The sequence below is a fragment of the Harpia harpyja genome, chromosome 21 (genome assembly GCF_026419915.1).
Source record: "Harpia harpyja isolate bHarHar1 chromosome 21, bHarHar1 primary haplotype, whole genome shotgun sequence".
Classification (NCBI taxonomy): Eukaryota; Metazoa; Chordata; class Aves; order Accipitriformes; family Accipitridae; genus Harpia; species Harpia harpyja.
In genome coordinates this window covers 18,460,749-18,485,056 of record NC_068960.1, presented here as the reverse complement: position 1 = coordinate 18,485,056, position 24,308 = coordinate 18,460,749, and the positions used below count along the sequence as shown (strand labels likewise).

Below are 24,308 nucleotides of genomic sequence, written 5' to 3'. Positions count from 1 at the left end.
GATATACATAGGGTTGGATGGTAGCAGACAGCTCACAATATGGCAGGGCCCTTGTCCCTGGTACCAAACTGGCTGTTTAATCTCCAGAGCTACAGAGTGAGGGGGCAGACGAGGCTTCCTATTGAGGCACCAACAGACCCATATTTAACAGTCAGATTAACTCACTCAGAGTAATAGAAACACATAATGAACTGGACATATGGATGTTTGTGGTTAACCCAGCATTCTTCACATGCACAAGGAAATCAAGATTAAAACCCATCCCTGCCCCAGCAGGCCCGAACGGTAATATTCGTAGCAAAAGTTGCACTAAAATAGTAGTGAGACTGCCCACTTGAAACCATCATGTCAAGATCCTCTTACAGAAAGACACAGATGGCCTCTCAGAACATGCAATTAAAAACCCCTATATCTGCAAAGGAAGAAAAAAGCAAAACAGTTTTTCTCTAGTTTTGGATAGGAAACTCAGCCACTAATGTCAGTCTTCCCCCCAAAACACAGGGGACATGGCAAAGCAGGGAGTTTTCCCACTGTCAGATCAATATACACCTTTCCTTTCCAGTCGTTTTCCCTCAGTTACTCTATATATGGTAAAAACCTATATAATCTTTTCCTCTTTTAAACTTAACCCTTTTCTGAGAGGGCTCTGCCTTTTCTCTGTACATGCTGCTGTTCACAAACTGACATGAAAGAAAAAAATTCCAGCCCACACACAAAGATGTATAAAGGACACAAATTCCCCCAGGGGAGATATTAAGTAACTGCAAGAGGAGGATCATATTTCTCCAAGTTGCTTCAGAGAACACTGCAGAAAAGGAAAGATGAGAATAAACCTGTTTCCGGTGCACTCTGGCAGGGAAAAGGGAACTGGTAAAAATAGAGCAGGGAACCATCTTGAGGATGTAGACAGCTAGCTCCTGCCCTGTTCCAGGAAAAGCGCTCCCCTCAAAGCCCAGCTGCTCACATTTCCTTCCGAAGGACCCAAACCAGAGGCAACACAGCCAAAACCAGCAAGTGCAGCAATGTCTGAGCAATTCCCAAGTTGACCTGGGAGCATTCCAGAACTGTCAGCACCCTTCACAATGATGGAAGTTTTATTTACTGTAGTTTTTAGGAAGCCCTACATAGCCACCAAGTGATCTCTGGCTCAAGAAACCCCCTCACCATCCAAAACATTAATAGCTTTTCAACTCTTTGTCTTGCTTGAAACAGAAGCTACTTAAAGTTTGCTTACTCCCAAGAAGCTGAGCTGTTGTCCAGTTGCCAAAAGAGCAGGTAAGTAACAGGATCTGGACTTTTGTTTAGGGAACAAAAAGCAGTATCTGATTGCTTCTAGAGACAGATGAAGCTATTTAATGGTGACTGAGCCCTAATAGCACAATTATAATGAAATGGCACACTGTTGCTGAAGATACAGCCACAAAGTGAGACACCCCAGGCCACAAATAAGGCTCAAGACCTTTCTCCAAATATTTAGAGCATGAAGATCATGACAAGGTGCTAAAACTTTTACTTATTTGTGGGCAAAAGTAATTGCCAGACTTCCCTCTGGCCCTCATCATAATAAATATTAAGGGTTTCCTTCTAAATATCCAGATCTAAATACATGCCCAAGCTCCAGCAGCTTTTATTAACTTGAATTTCAACCAAAAAGAAACTCAGGGAATACTGGCAGCTCTGGAGCACCATCTGTGTTTTCTACTCTCACCCTAGGGCCTAACACTCCAATCAGAGAATCACAATCAACCTAAAAAAGTTTCTCAAGCCTTATGAAAGCACTGGAAAAAATCCTGCACCCTAAGACCCAACAGCCTTTCCAGTCCAAGAGTATCTAATCATAGTACGCTATGGTCCAGTGTTCAAATTCATTCAAGCAACTTCGCCCTGTATACTAGCACAAGACTTTCAACACTTCCTTCACAGACAAATAGAAACAAAGCACTTACTGAGTAGCTACACGTCTCAAGGACAACAACACGGTTGGCAAAAGTCTCATTGTGGGCTTCAATGTGGAGGGTTCGCTCTTTCCAGTTCACTGTGTTTTTCTGGATGAAGAAAACATACTCTACCCCTGCAATCTGAGAAGGATGAAGAATCAAAACGGGGGGGGGGGGGGGAGAACAGAGAGAGAGAAGGAGTAACTTTAGGAGCCTTTATCTATCTGAGCCAGCCAACAAAATCCAGGACTCTTTGTCCCCTAGGTTTCACTTGCCTTCTTTAGCAGCCTGGGAGCATCCACATTCAGTTTGCAGCTCCGTTCAATGATATGTATAGCTCCATCATCACTCCTGGATTCATGCAGGATTTCACTCCCCAGGAAGACTGGGATCTCTGGACATGTAGGAAAGCGCTTCTCATATGCCTGAAAGTAAAAACAAAGCAAGTTTCAGCTTCTGGCTAGATCAGCTTTAACTCTTTGAATTAATTCCCTTACAATAAAAGTCCAACAAAACAGAGGCCCTTCACCTCTGAGAAAAGGGGAGGCAACGCAGGGGTTGAAGTTAAAGCAAAGTAGTTACGAACAGAGCCAGCATCTGCTCATGTCAGTCATCAAGCTAAGCATGTCTTAACATAACTTTCTTTCACACATGAAGTAGAAAGAAAAGCCTGTTGTTAAAGAGTACGAGGAAGGGACTCATAACTTGAGCATCAGGAACCTTATTTTTAGCTAGCAAAAGCAAGCACAGCTCCGCTGATTTCTGCTAGCTAAAGACTTGACCCAGAGATAATAAAATCCAAGTCAGACATATTGCCTTTATGAAGAAGCTATTGAAAAATATTTAATACTCCTGTGCCTTAAAATGTGATGTGTCAAACAGTTCTAGTTGCCCTAGACTATCAGGGGTAAGGCCACCAATTATTGGCTACTCACTTTGCCTTGATTTATCCATTTCTAAAACAATTCTGTCCTGGTTCTGAAATCTTTGTTTTAATTAACCCACATCCCTCTGAAAAGCCTTTTATCCAAAGCTTCTTTACCAGCTTTAGCAAAAACACAGCTTTCCACGGCACTTGCAGCAAACAAAGTTAACTTGTGTAAATGGTACCTACCATTGCTCCTCTTTCCCTAACTTCTCCATCTCTCATTATACTGAAAGATCTTTGCAGGATGGAATGTTTTCCTTGGATTTCTGAAAGTGTCTTGCATGTTGCGATGCTGTTGTAAATATGTAATTGAAGCAAAACTAGCACAAGCTGCACAAGAAGCCCAGGATTCAACTACAGCTGTTGACAGGAGGAGAACCTGTGCTCTCTTTCCATTGCACTCTGAGAGCTACACCGTTTTGGTCATAAGGTTTTTTTTGCTATCATTCCACAGCTGAGCCTAACCTCTATGAACTGCTGCCATCTTCCCATCTTCTGTAAGACACAACCATTTTATCCAGCACATAATTCTCTCATGAGTATTTATAGTTTTATCTACCACAAAAGTAAATATTAACATGATAATGTTCGAGACCAGCTCAGTTGTCAGCACATGCACAGCACCATGGGCACCCTTAGGGTGGCTGCATTCTCTGTTACCACAGCAGTTCAAAGGCTGGTTGCCTACGTACATATTCACATACCCTGGTGCTGTGAATAATACCTGCTCTTAAAATAGCTCAGGCACTTAAGGACACATTCCATATCTCCTGCTCCTAGACCTCTGAACGGAATAGAAGTTATTTCAGATTATCATATGGCTCTAGTATCAGGAGGAAAGCGCAAGCAGACTACCAGCTGGAGTTCTGGCCACAAACAAAGCACACAGGTCTTTAAATCATCCTCTCCAAGTCAGAGTAATGTTCTGCTTGCTTTGCTACATTTCTTGGAGAACTTTCCCCATATCTGTGAGGCTTCTACCTGTGCTTTTTTCTCTTGACCACAAGAAAAACTAAAACATTTTAGATAGATATAAAACTTCCCATGGCAAGTGACTATTTCCAGCACCAATCCACCAGGCTCCACACAACAAAAGCAAACTCATTGTTTTAAGCTTAATTTGTTATGACGGAAATTCACAGATGGCTGTCAGGCACTGCCACAGGATGCTTTCAGCTATCCACTCCTGGTATACTGCACTTTCCTCAAAGGTCACAGAGCATAATGGGTGCATCCCTTATTACCTGCTCTCTGGTATCTGCAGTTGCCAGCACATTAATCTTCTCAAAGTTGATGCTTGCTACTCCTGCCTCCACCTGCCCTCTCCCAATCCTCCAGATTGCAACCTACCATCTTGTGCTATCTTGAGGTCTCTTTACCCTCTTCTCCCTCGCTGATCTTTTCTATTCTAGCACATACAAGCAAGAGTGTCTCCAAGCCACCCATTCACTAGAGTCTCAGTGTTCAGGCAGTGAAAGCTGTGAACACCTTTGTAGGCCACAGGAATACCAGAACATTTAGCAACTATTTATCAACTGCTTGTTCCATGCCGCTCCTTACACATGCCCTTATCACACTTGTAGGTGTACCTGAAAAACTTATCCCAAAAGAAGGCTGCTCCAGTTAATCCCATGACTTTGGAAAACAGCAGCTAGCGCAGAGGCTAGACAACACCTTGAGTGCCAGAAGATCACATGAGAAAGGTACTAGGATTGTCCACAGGCTTGACAGCAAATCACAATTCCGCCTAAATACCCCTAAAATCCCACACCTCCGTTCCTGCAAGGACTGCCAGGCCCTCCTCGCCCTCAGCTACACAGGCACCATATCCCTTGCTGCCTGAACTCAGACACGCTCTCCACTGCCTCAGCTCACAGCTCTGGGCAAGCAGATAACATGGTACGTTCCAGGGCTCCATGTTCAATGAGCAACGACTAACCATAGGAAGCAAAGGCTGAGCCAACACCATCTATTTCTCTGTCAGGATTAGGGCTGGCCAAGGATTTCTTGCCCCAAATACTCATGACTTCCCACAAATTTAAGAGGTGCAAAGCAGCTGGAGCAGAAGAAAGTCCCAAGCAGGGTGATCGCAGCTTATCTTCTACTCTTTCAGGAGTGGAGCTGTGCCACGAACATTTGAGGGACTTTGCAGAGAAACAAGAGCTGTTCTACCAGGACAGCGAGCGATCAAAGCACAGATGCTCTCCAAAGGCCTCACTTCAACCGCTTCACCAGGAGTACTGAACTGTAAGTGCCTCCTCACCACTGAAAGAGCACAATGGTCAATCTGAAGCCCTACACACTACTGAATCCAGATGCCTCTGTCTCTGATTTGAAGATAAAGCCACTGGATCTCAACACACAGCTGTTTCTTTCTCCACTGAGTATGCACTTGACCCAGCTGGAGACAGGCTTCCTGATAAACTGTCATTAAATCTAGCAAAACCAAGACCAGGACAACTACTAACAGAGTGCAGTCACTATTTCGGACAGCTAAACAACATCTGGAGAATGAAGAAAGGTCAGGGCAGAGTCTCACATGTCTATGTCCAGCCCTGGTGATATAACTAAGATAACACCCCAAACCCATCACCTAAATAGGTAGAACATTTCCATATTTGAGAAAATATCAATGTGCAAAAGGGATTCTAAGTCCTTTGCTAATCTTCTTTGCTCAACAACTCTAAAAATACAGCAGCTGAAGATGCCTGAGATCATATGAAGGACAGCTGAAGCACCATGCTGCAGTCACAGTAAAGTTGTACTGTTAACATGCCTGATCTTTCAACACTGAAGAGACTGAGCTGTCAGGATAGCAACCCATCTTTTGCATCCAGCATCCTCTTACGAAAATCAGTATCTATACACAACAGTACATTTCTGCTCCAACAGAGAAATTGAAGGAAGTTATAAAGACAGAGAAATATTTTAAATTTTTTTCAAGCCATTGCCAGAACTAGCTGTTACTTTCTCCTCTATGATTCTGCAGAGTGCAAGGTGAACAACAGAATATCCTAGTCAAATGAAAGGCACAGAATACTTAATATTAGCTTGTTTTAGTACTTCAGCTGCTAATCTGCCTGCATTTGCTCTTTAATCTCCTTGCTGCGGTAGCTCTGCACTGATTAGTATATAGGAACTATGATTTGTCTCTTCCTTCTCTGCCCCTCCTTCCCCAGAAGGAATAACAGCAGTACTGTGCCACTACTTTCTCTTAAGTATATACCTGCAACATTGCTTTAAGACAAACACCCTGATGACTGAAGTCTTGAACAGGATCAAATATATATATATATACACACACACACATATATATGTATATAAAAATGAATGGCTCCATGAAGCCACTCCCTCCCTTCTTTTAAACCCCACCAGGATTAACATCAACAGGCAGAACCAGCTAACACTTTCCGCACCTCCTGCAAATCCTCCAGCCCAAGCAAGCCAGCACGTCACGCTGAATCCCAGCTTGGGCTCCTTTTCTAGTATAATCAGTCTTTAGTATTGACTTCACACCAGATCACACTGAAGAAGATCCCCAACCAGTCGCACAGCTGCAGGAGCTGTCTAGGCAAGCCAGAGCACTGCATACACCTGATATACCAAGAAAACTATCTCAACAACCCAGCTTACAATAATTATTTTCTTAAAGGTTCAGATTAATGTGCTCTATTCATACCCAAACCCACCATTTCACCAGAGATGGTGGCTCAGGCCCACCAGTGTCCTTCCCTAAATCAAGCTGTTTTTTCCCCAGATTTCTTGCAGAAGAATTGTTGCAAAAAACAATACAATATTGGGGTTTTGTAGTGGACTGTATACATAATGTGACCAACATACAAATGTCATTTAAATCTTTGCAGTCATCTCCCTCAGACTGAAATTACACATTAAACTTCACAAGAGGGCTGGGTGAAGACAGAGGGATTTGGGATCTGTTTGAACTCTCCAAGATATTTTGCCTGGAAATAAAACCAATTGGTTTTGGGTACATCTAAAGTGTAAAAAAAAAAACAAAAACCATTTAGATACAGCTGACAGCCTGTTGGAATTAAAAAAATTCAAAAACATAGAAAATAAATGAAAAAATTTACAAGTGAAAATTTCTAGCTAAAAAAAAAGTTAAAACATGCAGGGAACTTATAACAGATACTCAAGCAGTGTCAGATCTTCCTTTCACACTGAAGGGAAGATGAGGGAAATTCGTGCAAGGCTGCAGCACGTGTTTGTGTGAACATACCACTGGCACGACCTGCCTCGCTATCCCAAAGCGCCTCAGCAAATGTGCTGCTTGAATGCACATGGCCAAGCAGCCACGGGGTCTGCCACGGCATGGGGTGCTGGAGGGGTGGTCTCCAGCCTTAGTGCATGAACCCAGATTAGCGGTAGCACAGACAAGGCTATTTCAAACTGCTTACACAGTGACTTCTGCATCCCAGCCCCCTTAGTGCCACAGAAGCTGACAAAGGATTAATCACACCAAGCAACGATTAATCAACAGTGATATGGCTGACTATGAAATCAGTAAAGAGTGCTTTGACCAAGGTTTTGCCCTGCGATTTCCTGGGAGATGCATCTGAGTAGTTTTACCTATGCTGGCCAAACGGTTTATGGGACCAGCACTGTGACAGATTAAAATCAGCTTGTGAGAAGAGAGTCTTTGAGAACAACAAAACGAAGCCACACTTAAAAGTGTTCTTAACTGTTGGTCAAATACACAATAACCAGTACAAAAAATGCATCTGTGAGAATAGATTGCCCTGAGGGTCAGACAAATGCCAAACAAGAACAAGTTATACAAGAATACAAGTGTCAAAACCAAAAAAAATGACATTCTAAAGCCTCACGACCACAGAGAAAAGGGGAAATTACCCTCCTCTACAATCCCCCTACTTCACCTGCTTAACCCCCTCCCCTCTAGAGCACAGAGGTCGAGTCCTTCACCTTCCTAGTACCAAGGTGTTATACATATTGACAGTGCAAGTGTGTTCCCGCTCCCCCCGAGTTTAATCTCCTGTAGACTGACAATAGCTGTATCACTGCTGTTTCCTATACGATCCAGAGAACATGGCCAGAGGGCAGGATCTTTTATAACAGCTACTCCTGTTTCTCCTCTGCGGGTTTCAACATCCTTTTCTAGCAAGTGACCTTGAAATCAATTATACAACAGAGGCCTTAGGAATCCAAAACAATAGGGACCTCCAAGCACTGAATTACTGCATGAAACAAAACACCTCAAAAAACCAAACTCTTCTGCACACATCGAGGCTCCTGGCAGTTTCTTCCAGCCCAGTGTCTGCTGGGTTTTGAGTGGTTGCAATGTGCTCCAACCAGAGGCAGCTTTTGTTAGATGATCTAGTTTCATACCTTAATATCCTACAGGGAATGTTACCCTCTCAGTCTTGGGGCTGCATACTGACTCCCAGGGCAGCAGTTCTGGCTTTCCCCCTACACCAGTCACCCAAGAGTTGATTCTTCAAGCTTCCCACTAATACACAGTAAACGGGCAAACTGGTTTGGATTCTCCCCATCCGCACACAGATCCTTTAGCAAAGTAACTATACAGAGCTTGCATGCTAAATGCTGCTGTCCATGAAACCATGCAGAAATGTACCAAGCTATTTAGGAACAGCAGTTGGCAAGAAAACATTCATCTTCTGCTTGGTAAGTGGTGCTCTGTAGTGGCTGCATGGCATTCATGTCTTTAGGGTTTGGTTGGCTGGTTTTTGGTTTTGGTTTTTTGTTTGTTTTAATATACTGGTAGGGCTTCCTTAGTGATGGCATCATGGAGATCTGCTGTTTCAGATTTGGGCAAGAGCACAGAAATGGAAAAACTATGGCCTGACTCCTGTATGATGCCAAGATGATCTTGAGAGGGATCTTCAAGAGTGTAAAAGCTCAGCTATTGGGGAAAATTATATTGTGTGGAACACATGAAGGAACTAAACGGTTATGCACCTGATGTAGACAGAAACTGTTATAGTCAATATTATATGACTATGTTACAAGGATAAGACTTCATCCTTGTTCTAAGAGCTAAAACACTTCAAACTTTCATGATCAAAGCACAGTTTAAATCTGTATTAACAAGATTCCACAAGGTGATGTTACAGCCATGTGCAGTGTGCCAGGATAAAGGAAGAAAAGGTACATCTATGTTGAGATGAACAGGAAACGAGGAGGAGATATGATATCAAGTTTTGAACTAAAGATGTCCAGATCATCATCCCTTTGAAAAGAGATAATGAGAAGCAAGATAAGACCCCTCATCACTTTTAAGTAGGAAGTACACACATTTAGACCAGCTTTTGAGCAGCTCTAATGATACATAAATATCTCTCTCCAGATTCAGGTGTTTGCAGATTATGGCCTTCTAGGAAAATAATAATTTCATCTTGCAGTCCCTCCTACTACTTGGTCTAACTGCTGAAGGGAACCACAGGGTCTGCATACATATACACCAGACACAATAATCCATTTGCTTTGTAATCACTAGAACAGATACTGCTTCTCACTAGCCATAGTAGTGCAAAATAAAATACATGTGGAACAATGAGAGCAGGGAGAAATCAAATGGATATTTTGGGTGCAGAAATGCACTGAAGTCAGGGAAAATGAAACTCCATTTTAAGGAGGTGCAGAGCATCTGTAGAATAGCAGAAAGTCTTTGTGGCCTGAGAAAAAAACCTTTTGCTGGAAAGAAGAAAAAGATTTGCCAGTGAGAAGTCCACTGGACCACAGTATCCAGGCTGCAAATGCTGAGCCAGTGTTATCTCTCCCTGGACTACAGCCAATAATTTGCCTCATTTCTTCAGATTTGGTGAAACAAACAGTTCAGGGAGCAGCAGCTGTCTATTACAATACACACACAACTGAGTGACACAGCAAACCTACTAAAACCAGGACATGCACTGCAGCTGCACAAAGCTAACTCAGGAAACTACCAACATGCCTGGTCTCCTGTCTGAGAAGAAACAATACCCCATTCAAGCTATTCTGCTATAGCATTCTCCGCTTACCAGAGAGAAGAAACTTGGTGTGGAGCAGTTCAAGTCACAAACAGCACAATGCATTGGCCTTTACAAATAGCTATGGAAGCAACACCTTATCCAGGAACCATTGCTAGCTGGTTGGACACATTTGTCACAGCCCATTGCGGAAAGACAGATACACCGAAATAGGAAGGCAAGGAAGCAGACATCTCAGGTGACTAACACCTTAAAGAGCAAGACACAGCAATCAAGTGTTACATCACACACTGCTCAGTGAATCACCCCAAAAATCAAAAAAAAGACTGGCTTACAAAGTAATGCTTAGTTGGAAGGGCAATCTGTCATCACCAGAACCTGCTGTGAGAATTTATACAAATCGGCCATAATTCAGGGTCAAACTTGGGCAGGTCACTGTGCTTAGTTTTAAAAAAAAAAAATCCATGCTGGTTGAGATGTAACAATTGATGATGGTTCCAAGTTTTCTCACCTCTTTTAGTCCCTGCTGAAGAGCTTATTATTTGTCTTCTGCACCTCCACATTCAGTAGAAGAGAGAAGGGGTTTTTAGTCACTACTGGAATACAAGATAATGGTGATACCTTCAGTTATGTTGTGTCTCCTTGTGCTATGCTGCAGTGCCATTGAACTATAGCTTACTTTAGAGCTCATCCATTCCAGCAGTAGACTGCACTGATCAGATTAAGCTTGAGACACGACTCATCCTTCAAGGAAATAAGCCTCCATGTTGCTGCTGGAGAAGGTGATTAAACAAAATACAGACTATCCTGTACAGACTCTTTGAATTACTGTAAATCTTCTCTCCAATCCATGCATGGTGCCAGCACCATTTGCTCTTAAACCATTTTTGCCCAGCAAATGGAGTCTTAGCAGTGGCAATACAAAGCTATCAAAGAGACTTGCATGATCCCCACAAGGCACACTAAGGTGCCCAGATGTGCAGATGTTGCCAGCAGTTCTCCAGAGCTCTGAATAAGCAGTTCTTCCACCTGCTTCCAGCAGTTGTGGTAAACAGCACTCACCAAACATTTTCTGCTTGCTTGAGGTGAAATGTCCCACACCATAATCTCAAGAGAAATGTCAGCTCTTTGCTCAGCCTGACTATTGCTCACTCTCAACCTGCTTAATACAAGGAGGTGGTGTTGGCAGGGCACAGGTGCTGAACACATGAATACAGCTGTGAAGAATCATCCCAAGTGACAGAGAGATCATTACTTTCAGACTTTTGTTGCCAAATGCTTCTCAGCAGTTAAGATGATGGGATATTTATAGTATCTTCACAACGTGGTTTCAAACCATCAAGTCACACTGAAGCATCATGTCTTCAGTCAACACTAGATCCTCTGTAAGTGCATAAATTGTTAACCCATTAGCTTCTGACAGTCACAACAAATTTACCTTCAAAACATGGCAAAAAGAAGAGACAAGGGAAGCTGCCTTCTTTAAAATACCTGGCACAGACCATGGTTGCAGACATATCATCCACATCCAAAGACAATTTGTCTGCACTAAAGAGGCAAGTTCCATAGACCTAACAATCCTGCCAGAGAAAGTAGATTCTGTTTTGTAGGGGAGTATCCATTTCCTAACTACTGCTCAGATTACTATTGGGACATTTCATGTCATACGTGACATGGATTGAACACCAAAGAATAACAATTTTGAAGCATTTTCCCCCTTGCACGTTGATTCTCTCAGTTTCTAGGGTACTGCCAACCAGAAATACCATTTCAGACAGTATCTGAAAACTGTGTCATTATCTATGTCACAGCAGCTCCAAAGGAGCTTTCGAGCACTGAGCATACAGGCTACACACTGCAAAGCTCTACCCCATGTCATCTGCAGCTATCCAAGGACGCAGTGGGTAGCAGGCCACTGCAGGAACCTCTTCTCTGGCACTCCTGCAGATGCTGCACTTAGAGCTCCACTCCACTCTCTCTGACTACTCTGCACAGCCCTCTGATCAGCTGCACCATCACTGCTGCTTCAGAGGGATTCCAGCTGCCAGAAACCACTCCGCCGCCCCTGCAGCAAGTGCTCTTCTGGTTCCAGAAGTCACACTTGAACACAGAGGCTATAAACTGGCATCAAATATTTTAGTTAAGATTCTACTTTTCTTTCTACATCACCAGCCTGTGATGATACTAGAATAATGACAACAACTTGGAGCTCCAGATAGGAATATCCCAGGCTGTAATTACAATTAAGTATATAGGAACCCTCAAAACTGTATTCTGTGGTGCATCTGTGCTGTAGGTACTGCAAGATATTGCGCTGTAGTTGACCTAGACGGCCAATCTGCACATCTTATGTAGCAAGACAGCAGCAGCCTTTCTGAGACCGGGATGGGCTGTGAACACACACATTGAACTTGTCGCTCTAAACAAACCCACAGAACTAACATGATCCTTGCTAGACATCAGTCTGCTTGTACATTATACAGCTTTCACACACCATTTTATCTCTTACCCCCCCCACCGCCATTTTGTCTGTTACCAATATGTACTGCAAGCTGTTTGGGTCACACTGTGGTGCCTACCTAGCAAAAGAGGGCTCAGAGGTTCTGTTGCAAAAGCATCACCGCATCAGCCGGTGAAATACTGAATCCTTTAAGACACCACAGAATTAGAGAGGAGAGCATGCACGATGTATCAGGATTTAAGCAGTCTCTTTATACACTCAACGTGCTAAATGCAACAGGAAGAAGTCTTTAAATAAAGCTACTTAAAGATCGAACATCTTTAACACAATGCATGTTGATACTGAAAAGGCACAAATAAAAATAATTTTGAAAAAGTGTATGGAAACAATTCTAGCTGTCAGGACCTGAACTTCAGTATTCACAGTTTCTTCTCTTGCAGCTAAACCTGACAGCTAAAATAGCAAAGAGCTGCTTTCAATTAGACTGCATATACAAGCCTCCCAGCACCACTGGCACAAAAGAATGTTGGGACAATTGTGAAGTGATGCATTTTGATTTTAGTCATACTGGATGTTTGACTCTTGTATGTAACTGTGGGCCAGATCCTCAACTGCTGTAAATGAGCAAAAACTTCAGTGGCTGCAAAGCAGCTTTGCGAGCATGCAAATAGCCATGGCTGATCTGCTGATGCATTATTCAGGGGCAAGAGTGAGGACCCCTGCCGAATCCAGTGACTATCATCAAGACTGTCTCTCTCACACGCCTGACCCTGCTGAAGCAATCTCACACAGGGACCACGGATGTTTGCTTTTGATGGGCTACAACCCTGGTTTACAGTATGAGTAAAGACGATGGAGAAGGAATACTTTCTGCTGCTTAATCCATGTGAAGTAATTTCTGACTCTAAATAAACCTGCAGCATTTGTAGCCTGAACTAAATTTGCCTCCCAGCTTGTTAGCGCCCCCAACACTCCAACCATACTGAGAAGAAACAGAAGTATACACCATTAATTTCCTACTTTATCTTACCTGAAAAATAAAGAACTGCAGATCAACTAAATGCAGAGAACACTGAATTGCCACTAAAACTAGAAGAGAGAGTCACAGAGCTGCTTGGAATTACAAGTGGCAGGCCAGGACCTCAGATGACCAAGCTTTCACTTGCAGACACAGGTGGGGGAATCACGAGCTGCCACCTAATAGATCCATTAGAGAGTCTGAGTGATGCTCAAGATAAGAAATGCCTGTACACCACACATGAACCCAGAGAACAACCACCCCCCATCCCAAACTAACGCTGCACATAGCAGAAGCACCCTAGACTGAAGATTACCATTCAACTACTGCAGTGAGAAACATACACCACTGCTGTCCATGTGTGCATTTTCAAGACATCGGACTCTCCGCTGCTCATATATGTGTCAACACATGCCGTGGGCAGCACCAAGAAATGAGGTCAAGCAGAAAGCAGCATTGACTCACATCATGCACATGTGAGGCTCAAGAACAGTTTCATCTTAAGCATGGAGTACAACCGGTACACACAATAGAGAGCCGATGCTACCGCAAACTTCCAAAACCATGACATATTCTGTCTTTTCAAGACCATGACTTATTTTTAGAGAACTGTAGTAAACCTCTCAAAGGCTACAAACATAAAGCTGATATCCTGTATGCAGTAAGCTTAAATGTCAAGTTACATATATATATTTTCACATATACGTATAGCGCTTTAGCTTTTAACTAAACTCAGTCTTTAACCTACTAGTTGTGTTTTGCAGAGGTTTCATTTCATAGAAAAGATAGAATCTCAGACAGTAAAGTGATAAAGGTTTGATTTGGTTCAAGGTGTAAAACCCACAAGCAGAACATTCTCCTTTTCAGGATCTGCATCCTTTACCATTCCCTTGGCACCAGGCTATGCAGAAAAACCCCTCACTTGCAGCAGAAACCATAAATTGCTATTAGTAGCAATAACAGCTGAACATGAAGTGCATTGTAAATGTGGCAAGAGGACCAAACAATTGACAGAAGCGCTGTCATGAAGTTTCTCATTTACACCACTATTGCAGCAACTCAAACTATACATCAAGTACAGAAGACCATGTAAGAGTCTCTGGGGGGTTATTTCAGATCTGTAGCTTTAGGAACCATCCTAAGCAAACTCAGTGTATACTATAAAGTGTGTGAAAATGGCAGATATCAATTGCAAGTGTGAATGGCTGAGTGCACTACTAAAATTAATGGGAACAAAACTCCCTACTACTTTCAAAGCTAAAATTCTCCAGCTGGAACTACCTCATCTAACCTAATAATTCATTGGCAACAAATAATATTAAATACGCAATCTCTCTCTTAGCTCTGTTTCCTGTACAGCTATGCATTTTGGACTTGCTCACCCAAATCAAATTCTCATCTCCATACATCAAAGTTATCACTCATGAGCTATGTGGCAGAATTACCCCTCCTTCTGGATTCTTCCCTCATTATAACATCTCATTAAAAAAAACCTTTTAGCTTTAAAACTACAACTACTACACAAAGAAAACAAAAAGTATGTTTATACTTGGGGATTTTCTTGGCTGTAAAATAAAATCAGGAGACATACAATCTCAAATCTGCTCATCTAATTGAAAAGACAAGATCAGGACCAGAGAGGCATGGACAACCCATTTGAGGGAAACAGCTCCATTTAAAAGGAGACACACACACACACACAAAAAAAAAAAGAGATAAAATGGAAAGGAAAAACATGACAAGATAACAAAGCATAACAAATGTCAAGGTTCTTTTCAGGTATAAGGGATAAAGGTGTCAGGCACTACTTACAATTTGAAGAGCGTAACATTTTTGATCCTTTAATGCAAGTGCAGATTAGGAACAAAGCAGGTGAAAATGACTACTGTGAATTTGGACAGGTGTGGAAAGATTGTCGTTTGTTTAAATCTTTTTAGAAGGGAGGACTCTTCTAACAAGAAGAAGAAAAGATTCAGAACTCCTGAATGACCAAAAAAGTCTTGGAAAGCCAACTCCTTTTTACTTCCTCAGATGCACAGGACTGGCAAAGAGAGCAAGAAGGGGAATGTAGTCCTCCTTCCAAGGACTGGGAAGATACATCAAATCTACTGCCTGCAAATGCCAGAACTCAAGCTGCAGAAGTATTAGTAAGCAGCAGAGTGTAAATCCATAAACAATTATCCAGAGACACACAATAACAAAGGTATTAACAGTAAAAGCACCGGCTCATCTGTCAAGCACAGCCCTGTGCTGTCTCAAGGATGAGCTGCACACACATGCACTCTGTACAAGTCCAAGGAAGATAAATGGTGTTCCTGATGGCAGGGCTCAACAAAAGGCATGGGAAACACTGTATGTTTGAACAAGGCCAGGAAGCAATGAATTGTTTGCCTCATTTGGCTATGACAACCCTATTTCTCAGATCCTCAAATCTGAATGAAGCACACGCACTGTTTTCTACAGTGCAGTCCAAACATCTGAAGTTCTGGGGGAAAAATACTTTTCCTAACAAACACTGCTTACCTCATGACATAGCCTGAACAGACCACAGGAAGTGTGACCCTCCCCATTATACAGATGAGGAATCAAGCACAAGTGTATCAAGCTGAAGGGTGCATAGAGACCCATAAAATAAGGAGATGTCTTGAGGTCACCCATATGACCTCTGCTTTCCTACTGTCAACCACAGCATGAGACCTCAACACTCCAAAGGTTCACAAAAAGCATTTGAGGGGAAAAGTTGAAAGCAGCTGAATATCAGGTTCCCAGTGCTGAGGAAGCTGCTGTCAGATTTATGTTGAAGCAGATTAACACCAATGCCACATGCTGAGGAGCAAAACAGCTTCACTGTACACCCACTCTCCCTGCAAAACTTCCAGCAACTGACAGCTAGCACCTGACAGCTCTGTGAAATCTGCACTGCCTCCACACAAATGAAAGACTCCATCTGAACATATAAAAGCGATAACAAAGCCTGCATCCAACTCAGCCTGCATGGACTGCCACTAGATTGAAACACTACTTTATAGTGCCAGTATTCATAATAAAGCAGATCCTGCTATGAACATATGATTTTCACATGACATTAGAGTGGGACTAAGGGGTCTATATTCAGCTCCCTATTCCACTACATAGTCCTTTGTGTGACCCTGGACAAGTAACTTGATCTTTGTAAGAAAGAGGACTAATAACTTTTCTAAGATAACGAGAATTTGAGTTTGCTGAACAACTAAAGGATAACATTTACAATACCAGCCCTGAAATCCAAGGGAATTTTAAGTCCTGTTATGTTGAAAAACTGAAAGCAAATCAAACTAAACCACTTGAAAAATAAACCCATCAAACCCTGGCCTTTAGGCATTCTGCTAACAAGCTTACAAAGGATTTGTCTAGAGACAGCCCTCCTATATTAGCAGCCAATCTATCGACGGGCATCTGGTGTTAGGTTTATCCTGCTAATATAGACAACAGGAACGTGGAGAGGTATGCATAGAGCAAAGACTACCAGTATCTTTGTAACAAGTACTGGTGTCTTATTCTAATACAGGATGCGCTAAGAGAGCAAAAGAACATTGCCAGAAAAGTTTCACAACCACAGACATCATCCCCAGACTGGTTGGGGCACTTCTACAGCATGTTACTGGCTTAGCTATTAACAGACATGGGAAATCTGGATAAGACTGGGGGGGGTGGGGGGTGGAATTTGGGATGGAGCACAACTGTGAAAAAAAAAAAGTGTTCATTTTGATGATCAGAGAGCATTGAAGTGAACGGCAACCACTCTCAGCTGAGGAACTGCTGCTACCTTTGGGGTCCATTACTCACACTTAGAACCAAACAAAGAATCTCTCCCCCAGTTTTAACTACTGAAATAGAAGACTGGAGGCCATTTTGGATAAAAAAACCCACCTCTTTGGCACTTATTTCCCAGGAATCTAGAAGAGGCAACATTGTCAAGAGGAACACAATGTATTACATCAGGGTCTCCCTTCCATTCATGGGAATGATGTCAGCTACCTGCAATGGCTATAGCTTTTCATCTTCATTCTTGATCTCTAATAGACTGAAGAAAACTGGTGTCCATGTTCAGCAGGGAAGACAGACAATGGAGAAAGCAGCAGACGAAAAGTGGCAAACACTAAGTCTTGGGGATCCCCACAGTAGACTGAAATGCCCAACAGATTACAAAACAAAGCCTTGCAAAAGTCTATAAGCAAGTATTTTGGATAAATGCCCAAATGCTCAGTGCTGCCCTTGAAATGCAAACAGTAAACCTTTCAGAAAGATATTTGACTCACACCTTGAAGAGCTGTGACAAAGTCCAGAATATCATAAATGTCTTTAAACTCTACCTAAGGAAGCTGCTGTGGTCATATCAGCTATCTGCATCACCAGCAAAAGAACTTAAATTACAGCCCTCAAGCCCCTTGTGGAAATAACAAAATTTGGAGAGAGATGTCCCAACATTTCAGTCAGGGAATGAACAGGGAAGAACAATATGGAAGTTTTTCTGAAGATTTCTAGCTTTTAACCAAATCAAAAAGCTCGGTATGATTTAGAATCAAGTTCTAGATACATACATCCTACGACACTGATTGGGATCACATCTAGAGAGATTCTAAACTGAATGGCATTTGGTGATAAGGCAAAGACAGTATCTGGCCGCAAATCAGCCCTGCCTACCTGAATGTCAAAATTTTTTCCTTCCTTGTGAAAGAGTAATTACAGAAGGTTGGGTTTTGTTGGGTTTTTTCCCTTCTAATGGCTAAACTGCCTCTCTTAAAACACTGAGATGTTGATTCCTATTTTTCATGGAAAACTGAAGAAAAGACAAAGAGATAATGAGAGGTACACCTCTGTTCCCGCAACATACCCATAAGGTTGCCACAAAGACGTGCTAGCCAAAACTGCAGTCCCCCACCTCCCACTGGCCTGAGGTTGCAGCCCTTAACAGCTGGAGAAGTAAAAATGCTGAGTATTACTCACTGCCATGACGAGCTCAAAAGGATATTTGTAGACTCGAACTGGGGACTGGTATTTCTGCACCATTTTTATTACACACCTGTAATAGAAAGAAATTGGAAAATTTTAGTTCCCTTACACCAAACACCACAATACATTCTAGCAATTTTCACAGACAGACCTAACTAGAAGCCTTAACTCTTTCTCAAAAATAGAGAGGAGGAGACACAGTAGGTAGAGTATCTTGCCCAGCATAGCTTAGCAAGTCAGTGGCAGAGACAGAACAAGACAGGTCTCTGCAGTCCCAGTCCAGTGCTGTGTCCAGCACACAGTAGCATCCTTTGCTCCTTCCCAACACTACTGCAGTAAATTCAATTTAGAGGTCCAGCAAAACTCACAATAATTAAAGCACAAAACAGAGGTGTAAAGCCAGAATCAATTGTACTCTGGAGAAGGAGCCTGTCTTAGGAGCCTTGCAAAGCTTAAGTGGCAATGCTTCCTTCTATCCCCCTTTTCTGCATTACGTTTGTAATCATTACACAAAATCTCCCTTGCTGAAAGCTTCCACAGCTTCCCATATCTTGGTATTTTAAAAGCTTTTGTGCACAAAGTAGCATTCAGTTGTTTTAACACACTAAAAGAAAGGAAAAGGAAACAGCACGCTTAAAGAACATGCCTGATGCTAAGCTAGCAATCACATCCCACTGACTGGATGCCCACTGCTTCCAGCTGAACTGAGGAAATAACTGCATGCAATGGAAACAATTCAGTTCTCAGCATTTCATTTCTCCTAGCCACCTCTCACTGTTCTCATCAGGATTCCTCCCTCAGACTCTCCTGCTGGGGTTTTAACCCTCAAATGTGCATAAATAACCAGCATCTCAAGGAAGTACATAAACCATTATAAAAAAGGTTATTAGGCTGCTTTCTACAATTCCTTTAGGTTCCTTTATATCACTCCTATTAATACCATCTGTGAACATCAGAAACACAAAAGACTGGATGGCTGGTTTGAGACACTGTGCTGATTCCACCCCACTCAAATTCCACGGCTAAGCAGACACAGCCCTCGGCAACATGACGCAGTGTAGCACTGAACTCAACAGTCAGAGCATTAAGACAACTTATCCCTGACATTTTAAGCCCAAAAATGGAGGCAAAACATGAATTAAAAGGCAGACAGCAATAGATTCTCCCTCAGAAAGACTGCTGCAAAATGCCGTTACACAATAAAATCTAAGCAAGGGAGAGGGGAAAAAGACTTTAAAAGTTTGAGTACCTGGGAACAGGGTAGAAGAAGGGTCTCGCATTCGGACAGTTACTCTGCAGAGGATCACATTACCCAAGGAGCAATGTTCAGGATTTGCTGGACCTCTAGAAGTCTTACCGGTACTAAAAGCCAGTCCACGCAGAACAAGTAAATGCAGAGAGAATGCATCAGCAGAGCATCCAACTCAAACTGAAGTGAGCAGAGCAGGGACAAGCAAACACCCAGGAAGCCCGGGCTGCTATCACATATCAGATACTCGAGCCAAGAGGCATGGGGCACCTTGTAACGCAACGCTGTAATATGATTATGCAAGCGCGATACCTAGGCTGTGCAGGAACCTTCCGAGTAAGTGCAAATATAGCAAAAGAAGCCTCATCAAACGTATTTAGCTGTGATCTTGCTCCCTGTTCTGACCTCACCTGCTAAACCAGGAATTCCTGCACCTCTGTAGGAGGGGGTCAGGGACCTCCACAGGAAGAAGTCTCAGGACAGACCAGTCAGTCTAGCATCACCCACAGCCCAGAAACAAAGTCACCAGCAACAGAACAACAGGATGGCACAAGCTGTAGTTCAACAGGCTTAACCATGCTTCTTGGACAGATCTGTTGCTCCCTGGCAGCTGCAGCACCTGACTGCCACAGATTTATTACCCCGTTTCTCTAGCTGAGGGAAGATCAAGAAAAAGAGCCAGTGACTATTATATCCATGGGAAGCTGGGAAAGAAAGACAGCTGATAATTCACACATGCCCTAGAAACCTTTCATACCTTGAAGAAAGTGCAGTGGCAGGCCTTCTATGCCCTCTCCTCAAAACAGAGCTGCGAGACAATCATTCTGCTTCTCAAAGCAAGAGAGACTCCAGCTATGACTCCTGGGAAAAAAAATAAAATCAGAAAAGGCAGTGAAAGGTAGCTACTCAGTGCACAAAGATACAGATGGATGATCAGCACTGATAATGATGTAAGATTTTTCAGGTGTTACCACTGGGCAGCTGGGCCATATTAGCTAAAGACATGCATCCTCATAGGGCTTTAGAACCAAAAAGACAGACATGTTTTTAAAGTCATCTCATGTATTCCACTCAAATTATAAACAGACATGTTCAACCACCTTGTGAAGAAAACCAGAGAGAAACTACACAACTACAGAATATGTCTGCTTCTTAAACATCCATCATACCACTCCAGCCTCTACAGCAGCCCAGGCTACCTGCTCTACTTTGTATTTGCATCTGGGTAAAAGCACATATTAGGAAACACAGCTCAGCTGAAGAGCAGTGACTCACTCAACGGCAGCATGATCACTTAGAAACCCCAATCCACAGCTAGAGGCAGACCTGTAGCCATTCACTGGGTAACACCAGGGAAGAGCATAATTTCAGCTGGCCGAGCCCAGTGCAGTTTGTAAAAAATTCAGAGACTGGAGCTGTCAATGCACTGAAGCAGCATATCTAGCTAATAATCACTTTAGCCATCCCAATTAGATATTAAAAGTGTTTCAATAGCACACCTGAACACAGAAAACAGTGGCAGCTACCACATTTCACAAAGCATCCCATGACACACTGACAGCAGTGCCAACAGCACAGAGACTCAACAGCCTGCAGCTCCCTGCAGAGTCCAGCTGGCCTATGTACCCCTTTTTGCTACAACCCATACAGCAATTCACAGATGAACCAAACCCTAGAAGGCAGAGAGTTAATTATAAGCTTGAGATACACCAGCTGGCACTGTACCAGGGGAAGGGGAGCATGGAAGGGGACATGAAATGGAAGGATATAAACCCCTGACGGCACATGCATTTCCCTGCTGTAACTTGGGTAACATTTCAGAGAAATGGCAAATTCTTAACAAGAAGTGGTGTGTACACAGCATGCAAAGCTACCACTACATATTAGCTGAGCTTGGAGACCGTGAGGAGTCCCATGAGGAATACACATCACTACACACACAGCAAAGGGAAGAGAGGCAGTGATATTAACTACATGTTTCCACATTATTTAGAATCATGCAGTATGTACCTGAAGGGTTTTCCATATACTTAACTTTCATTCTACTATTTGTAGGAGAGGCTTACTTGACAGAATACAGCCAGATGGTTGGAAATCAGAAATTGAGTTTATATATTAAATATACATAAAGCCCTGAATCAAAGTCCCCAACCCCTGCTTCTCATCCAGGCTAGTATGAACTCATTCAGCTCTTTCCACATTAGAGCTGCCTGTTGGATGATGAAACTCAGCAGCAAGTGACTTTATTAACCTCTCCCACCTGTGGTGGCTTCTTTTCAGCTGGAAGAGAACTACTGAGCAGTTTTTTTGCTTTGTTTTGGCAAAGAACTGCTGAAAATAGCAGAATTCCAGACAACATGTGAAAGCCAGCTGTGGCACCCAGCTAAGTTGATACTTCCAGTTAGAAAAAGGGGGACACTGTAGGGCTGTAGTCTTTCCTCCCCACTTCCAGAGTCAGGTGGAGAGAAAGGTGTGTGACATTTCCTCTGCCTGAAATGCCTTTCACTTAGGTAGATGCTGATGCTTTACACACATAATAATAAGATGGTACCAAGCTGTAGGATATTTATTAGAGCTCTTTCACATAAGAACTCAGGAACAAGTCTTTCGTAGCTTGATAGAAGGAAGCCTCAAAGTGGAACAGCACCAGCATAAGCCTTTACTATCTTTTAGAAGCAGACATCTTCTCAGGTGAGACTTCATCTTAACCCCTGAGAAACACCTACGGTGCAGGGATGAAGCAGCACAGAGGGCTGCAAGCCAGCACACTGCTGTGGAGCCTGGCCACCACTCTGTACACCTTGCAGAGATGCCTGGAGTCCTGCTGCAGATTATAATCAAAGACAAGCAACACAAACATTCAAACAACAACACTCACACATTCTTTACAACACAATAAGAACAGTCTCTTTGGCTGAGAGGGGAAGAAGAAAAAGCAACAGCATACAGCATTCTGCTCTCAAAGCCTTGTAAAGCTAGCAGTTTCTTCCATGTATGTATCAAAATAAGTTCCATGCCTCACACTTCCACACTTTCATCTCATAAGTTAATTTTCTCACCAAAGAACCACCACTGACCTTTTACACACAGCTGCATACTGAATCCCTGGTATTTGCCAACCTGCAGCAGTAGATAAGCTTTCTTGAAGGAAAGCCCCTCATTTCTCACCTTGCTACTCCATAGGAAGTCATACTATGCCATTTTATCCATCAACACTATAGTCAATTGTTAAATACTCAAGTTCAATTTAAGAATGGAGACATGCTTCAGCTTAACACGTAAAAGAAGAGTAGGTCCGGTCAGCAGGTCACCTGACTGCAACAAAGCACCAGCACAAAACCATTTCAGCTTGCCCCAAGTAAAGTTTGCAGTCATATTTTCTCTGAACACAGGCATGCTGTACAGAGGCTCACTCATTAGCCCAATCAGACAAGAGGTGCCATCAGCACAACTCCCTTCTTACTGCCCACAAGCCGATTTTACTACTTGGAGGAGTTAAGCCAAGTGACCCAGAGAACAGCACATGCTTGGTTTAACCCTGCCCTAAAGCCAGTGGGGTTTTATATAGAAGCTGACCCAAATACATCAATACATTTAGTAGCAACTTACCAGGGTCAGCCTTTGAGTTTACAAATACTTCAGTGCCAGTTTTTTGGGTGGTTTGGTTTTTTTTTTTTAAACTTTAACACCCAGAGAGAGCTCCGCAGATGGAAAGCCAAGCTCTTAGGAGCAACGCCAGCAGTAAGGCTGATGCTCTCACACAAAAGGAGCTGGGGTCCTACTCACTGCTCCCTCCATGCTGCTGGTGAGCCCGCTCTGGAGCAAACCACCGCCAGCCTTCGTCGAGAGGAGATCCAACGTTTATCCAACTTCCTCTAAGTAGGACAGAAACCAGAAAACTTTAAAACCGTGGCTTTGGTGTTTGGTTTTTTTTAAGTAAACCTGAAGCAATGCTCAGCCAGCCTGCCAGCTCGAGCCTGCCGCTCACCGCCACTCGGGTTCTCACCCGCTCCCTCCCTAATCCCCACAGGATTATGACTAAAATTTCCTTCTCAGCTTCCCTTACCTGCACGGATAACGGCTCCCGGCACCCCCCCCACCCACTCACCGGTCCCCTCGCCCCCCCCCCGGCTCCGCCGCCGTACGAAGGGCCCGGGCACACGGCGAGGGACGGCGGCCGCCCCTCAGCTCCCCGCGCCGGGAAAAGCCTCGAGCCCCCTCCCTCCCTCCCTCCCTCCCTCCCTCCCACGGCCGCCCCGAGGGACCCCCGCAAAAGGGGGCCCAGCGCGGCCGCCTCCCTCCTGCCCTCCCCGCCCCACGTCTCCTCACCGCGGGCGCGGCGGAGCCCGGCCGGGCCCATACCGAGCGCGGCGGACGCGACCCCAGCGGCCGCCGCCGGCTCCACGCGCTGCTTCAACCGCCGCGCGCGCCGGCCCCGCCCCGCCGCCGGCCCCGCCCCGCCCCGCGCGGCGCCGCAGAGCGCTGTCCATTGTGCTACGGAGGAAAGGGAGGGTGGGGTGGGGTGGGGCGGGGCGGAACGGGACGGTGGCCCCGCCCACGCGCACGTGCGCCGCCCGCCGCCATGTCGCCGCGCGGAGCTGCGGCGCGGCCGGGGTTCCCCGGTGGCCTCGGCAAAAGCGGGCCGGGTCCCCGCGGCGGGCCTGGGCAGGCGGGGCCTGGGCAGGAGCGAGCGCCTGGCAGAGCGTGGCGGGGCCGCCGCAAGGGATTTTACCACAGGTTTTACCACAGGGTTTG

At 43.9% G+C, this 24,308-nt stretch overlaps 1 protein-coding gene across 4 annotated transcripts in view; it reads right to left on the bottom strand.

Moving 5' to 3' along the window:
- Positions 1–23,991, bottom strand: part of SEC14L5 (SEC14 like lipid binding 5) — a 38,282-nt gene extending 14,291 nt beyond the window's left edge. The window contains exons 1-6 of one of the 4 annotated variants that reach the window (XM_052772964.1): positions 23,883–23,898; positions 23,340–23,428; positions 20,311–20,414; positions 18,299–18,374; positions 2,213–2,362; positions 1,947–2,078 (exon numbers count right to left, since the gene is read on the bottom strand). In XM_052772964.1, coding sequence (XP_052628924.1) covers positions 1,947–2,078; positions 2,213–2,362; positions 18,299–18,361 — 345 coding nt within the window. In that variant the 5' untranslated portion in view covers positions 18,362–18,374; positions 20,311–20,414; positions 23,340–23,428; positions 23,883–23,898. Of the gene's footprint in view, positions 1–1,946; positions 2,079–2,212; positions 2,363–18,298; positions 18,375–20,310; positions 20,415–23,162; positions 23,286–23,339; positions 23,429–23,882 lie in introns of those variants that run through there. The other 3 variants (XM_052772965.1, XM_052772967.1, XM_052772968.1) reach the window with 3 other exon arrangements.
- Positions 23,992–24,308: the final 317 nt, after the last annotated feature.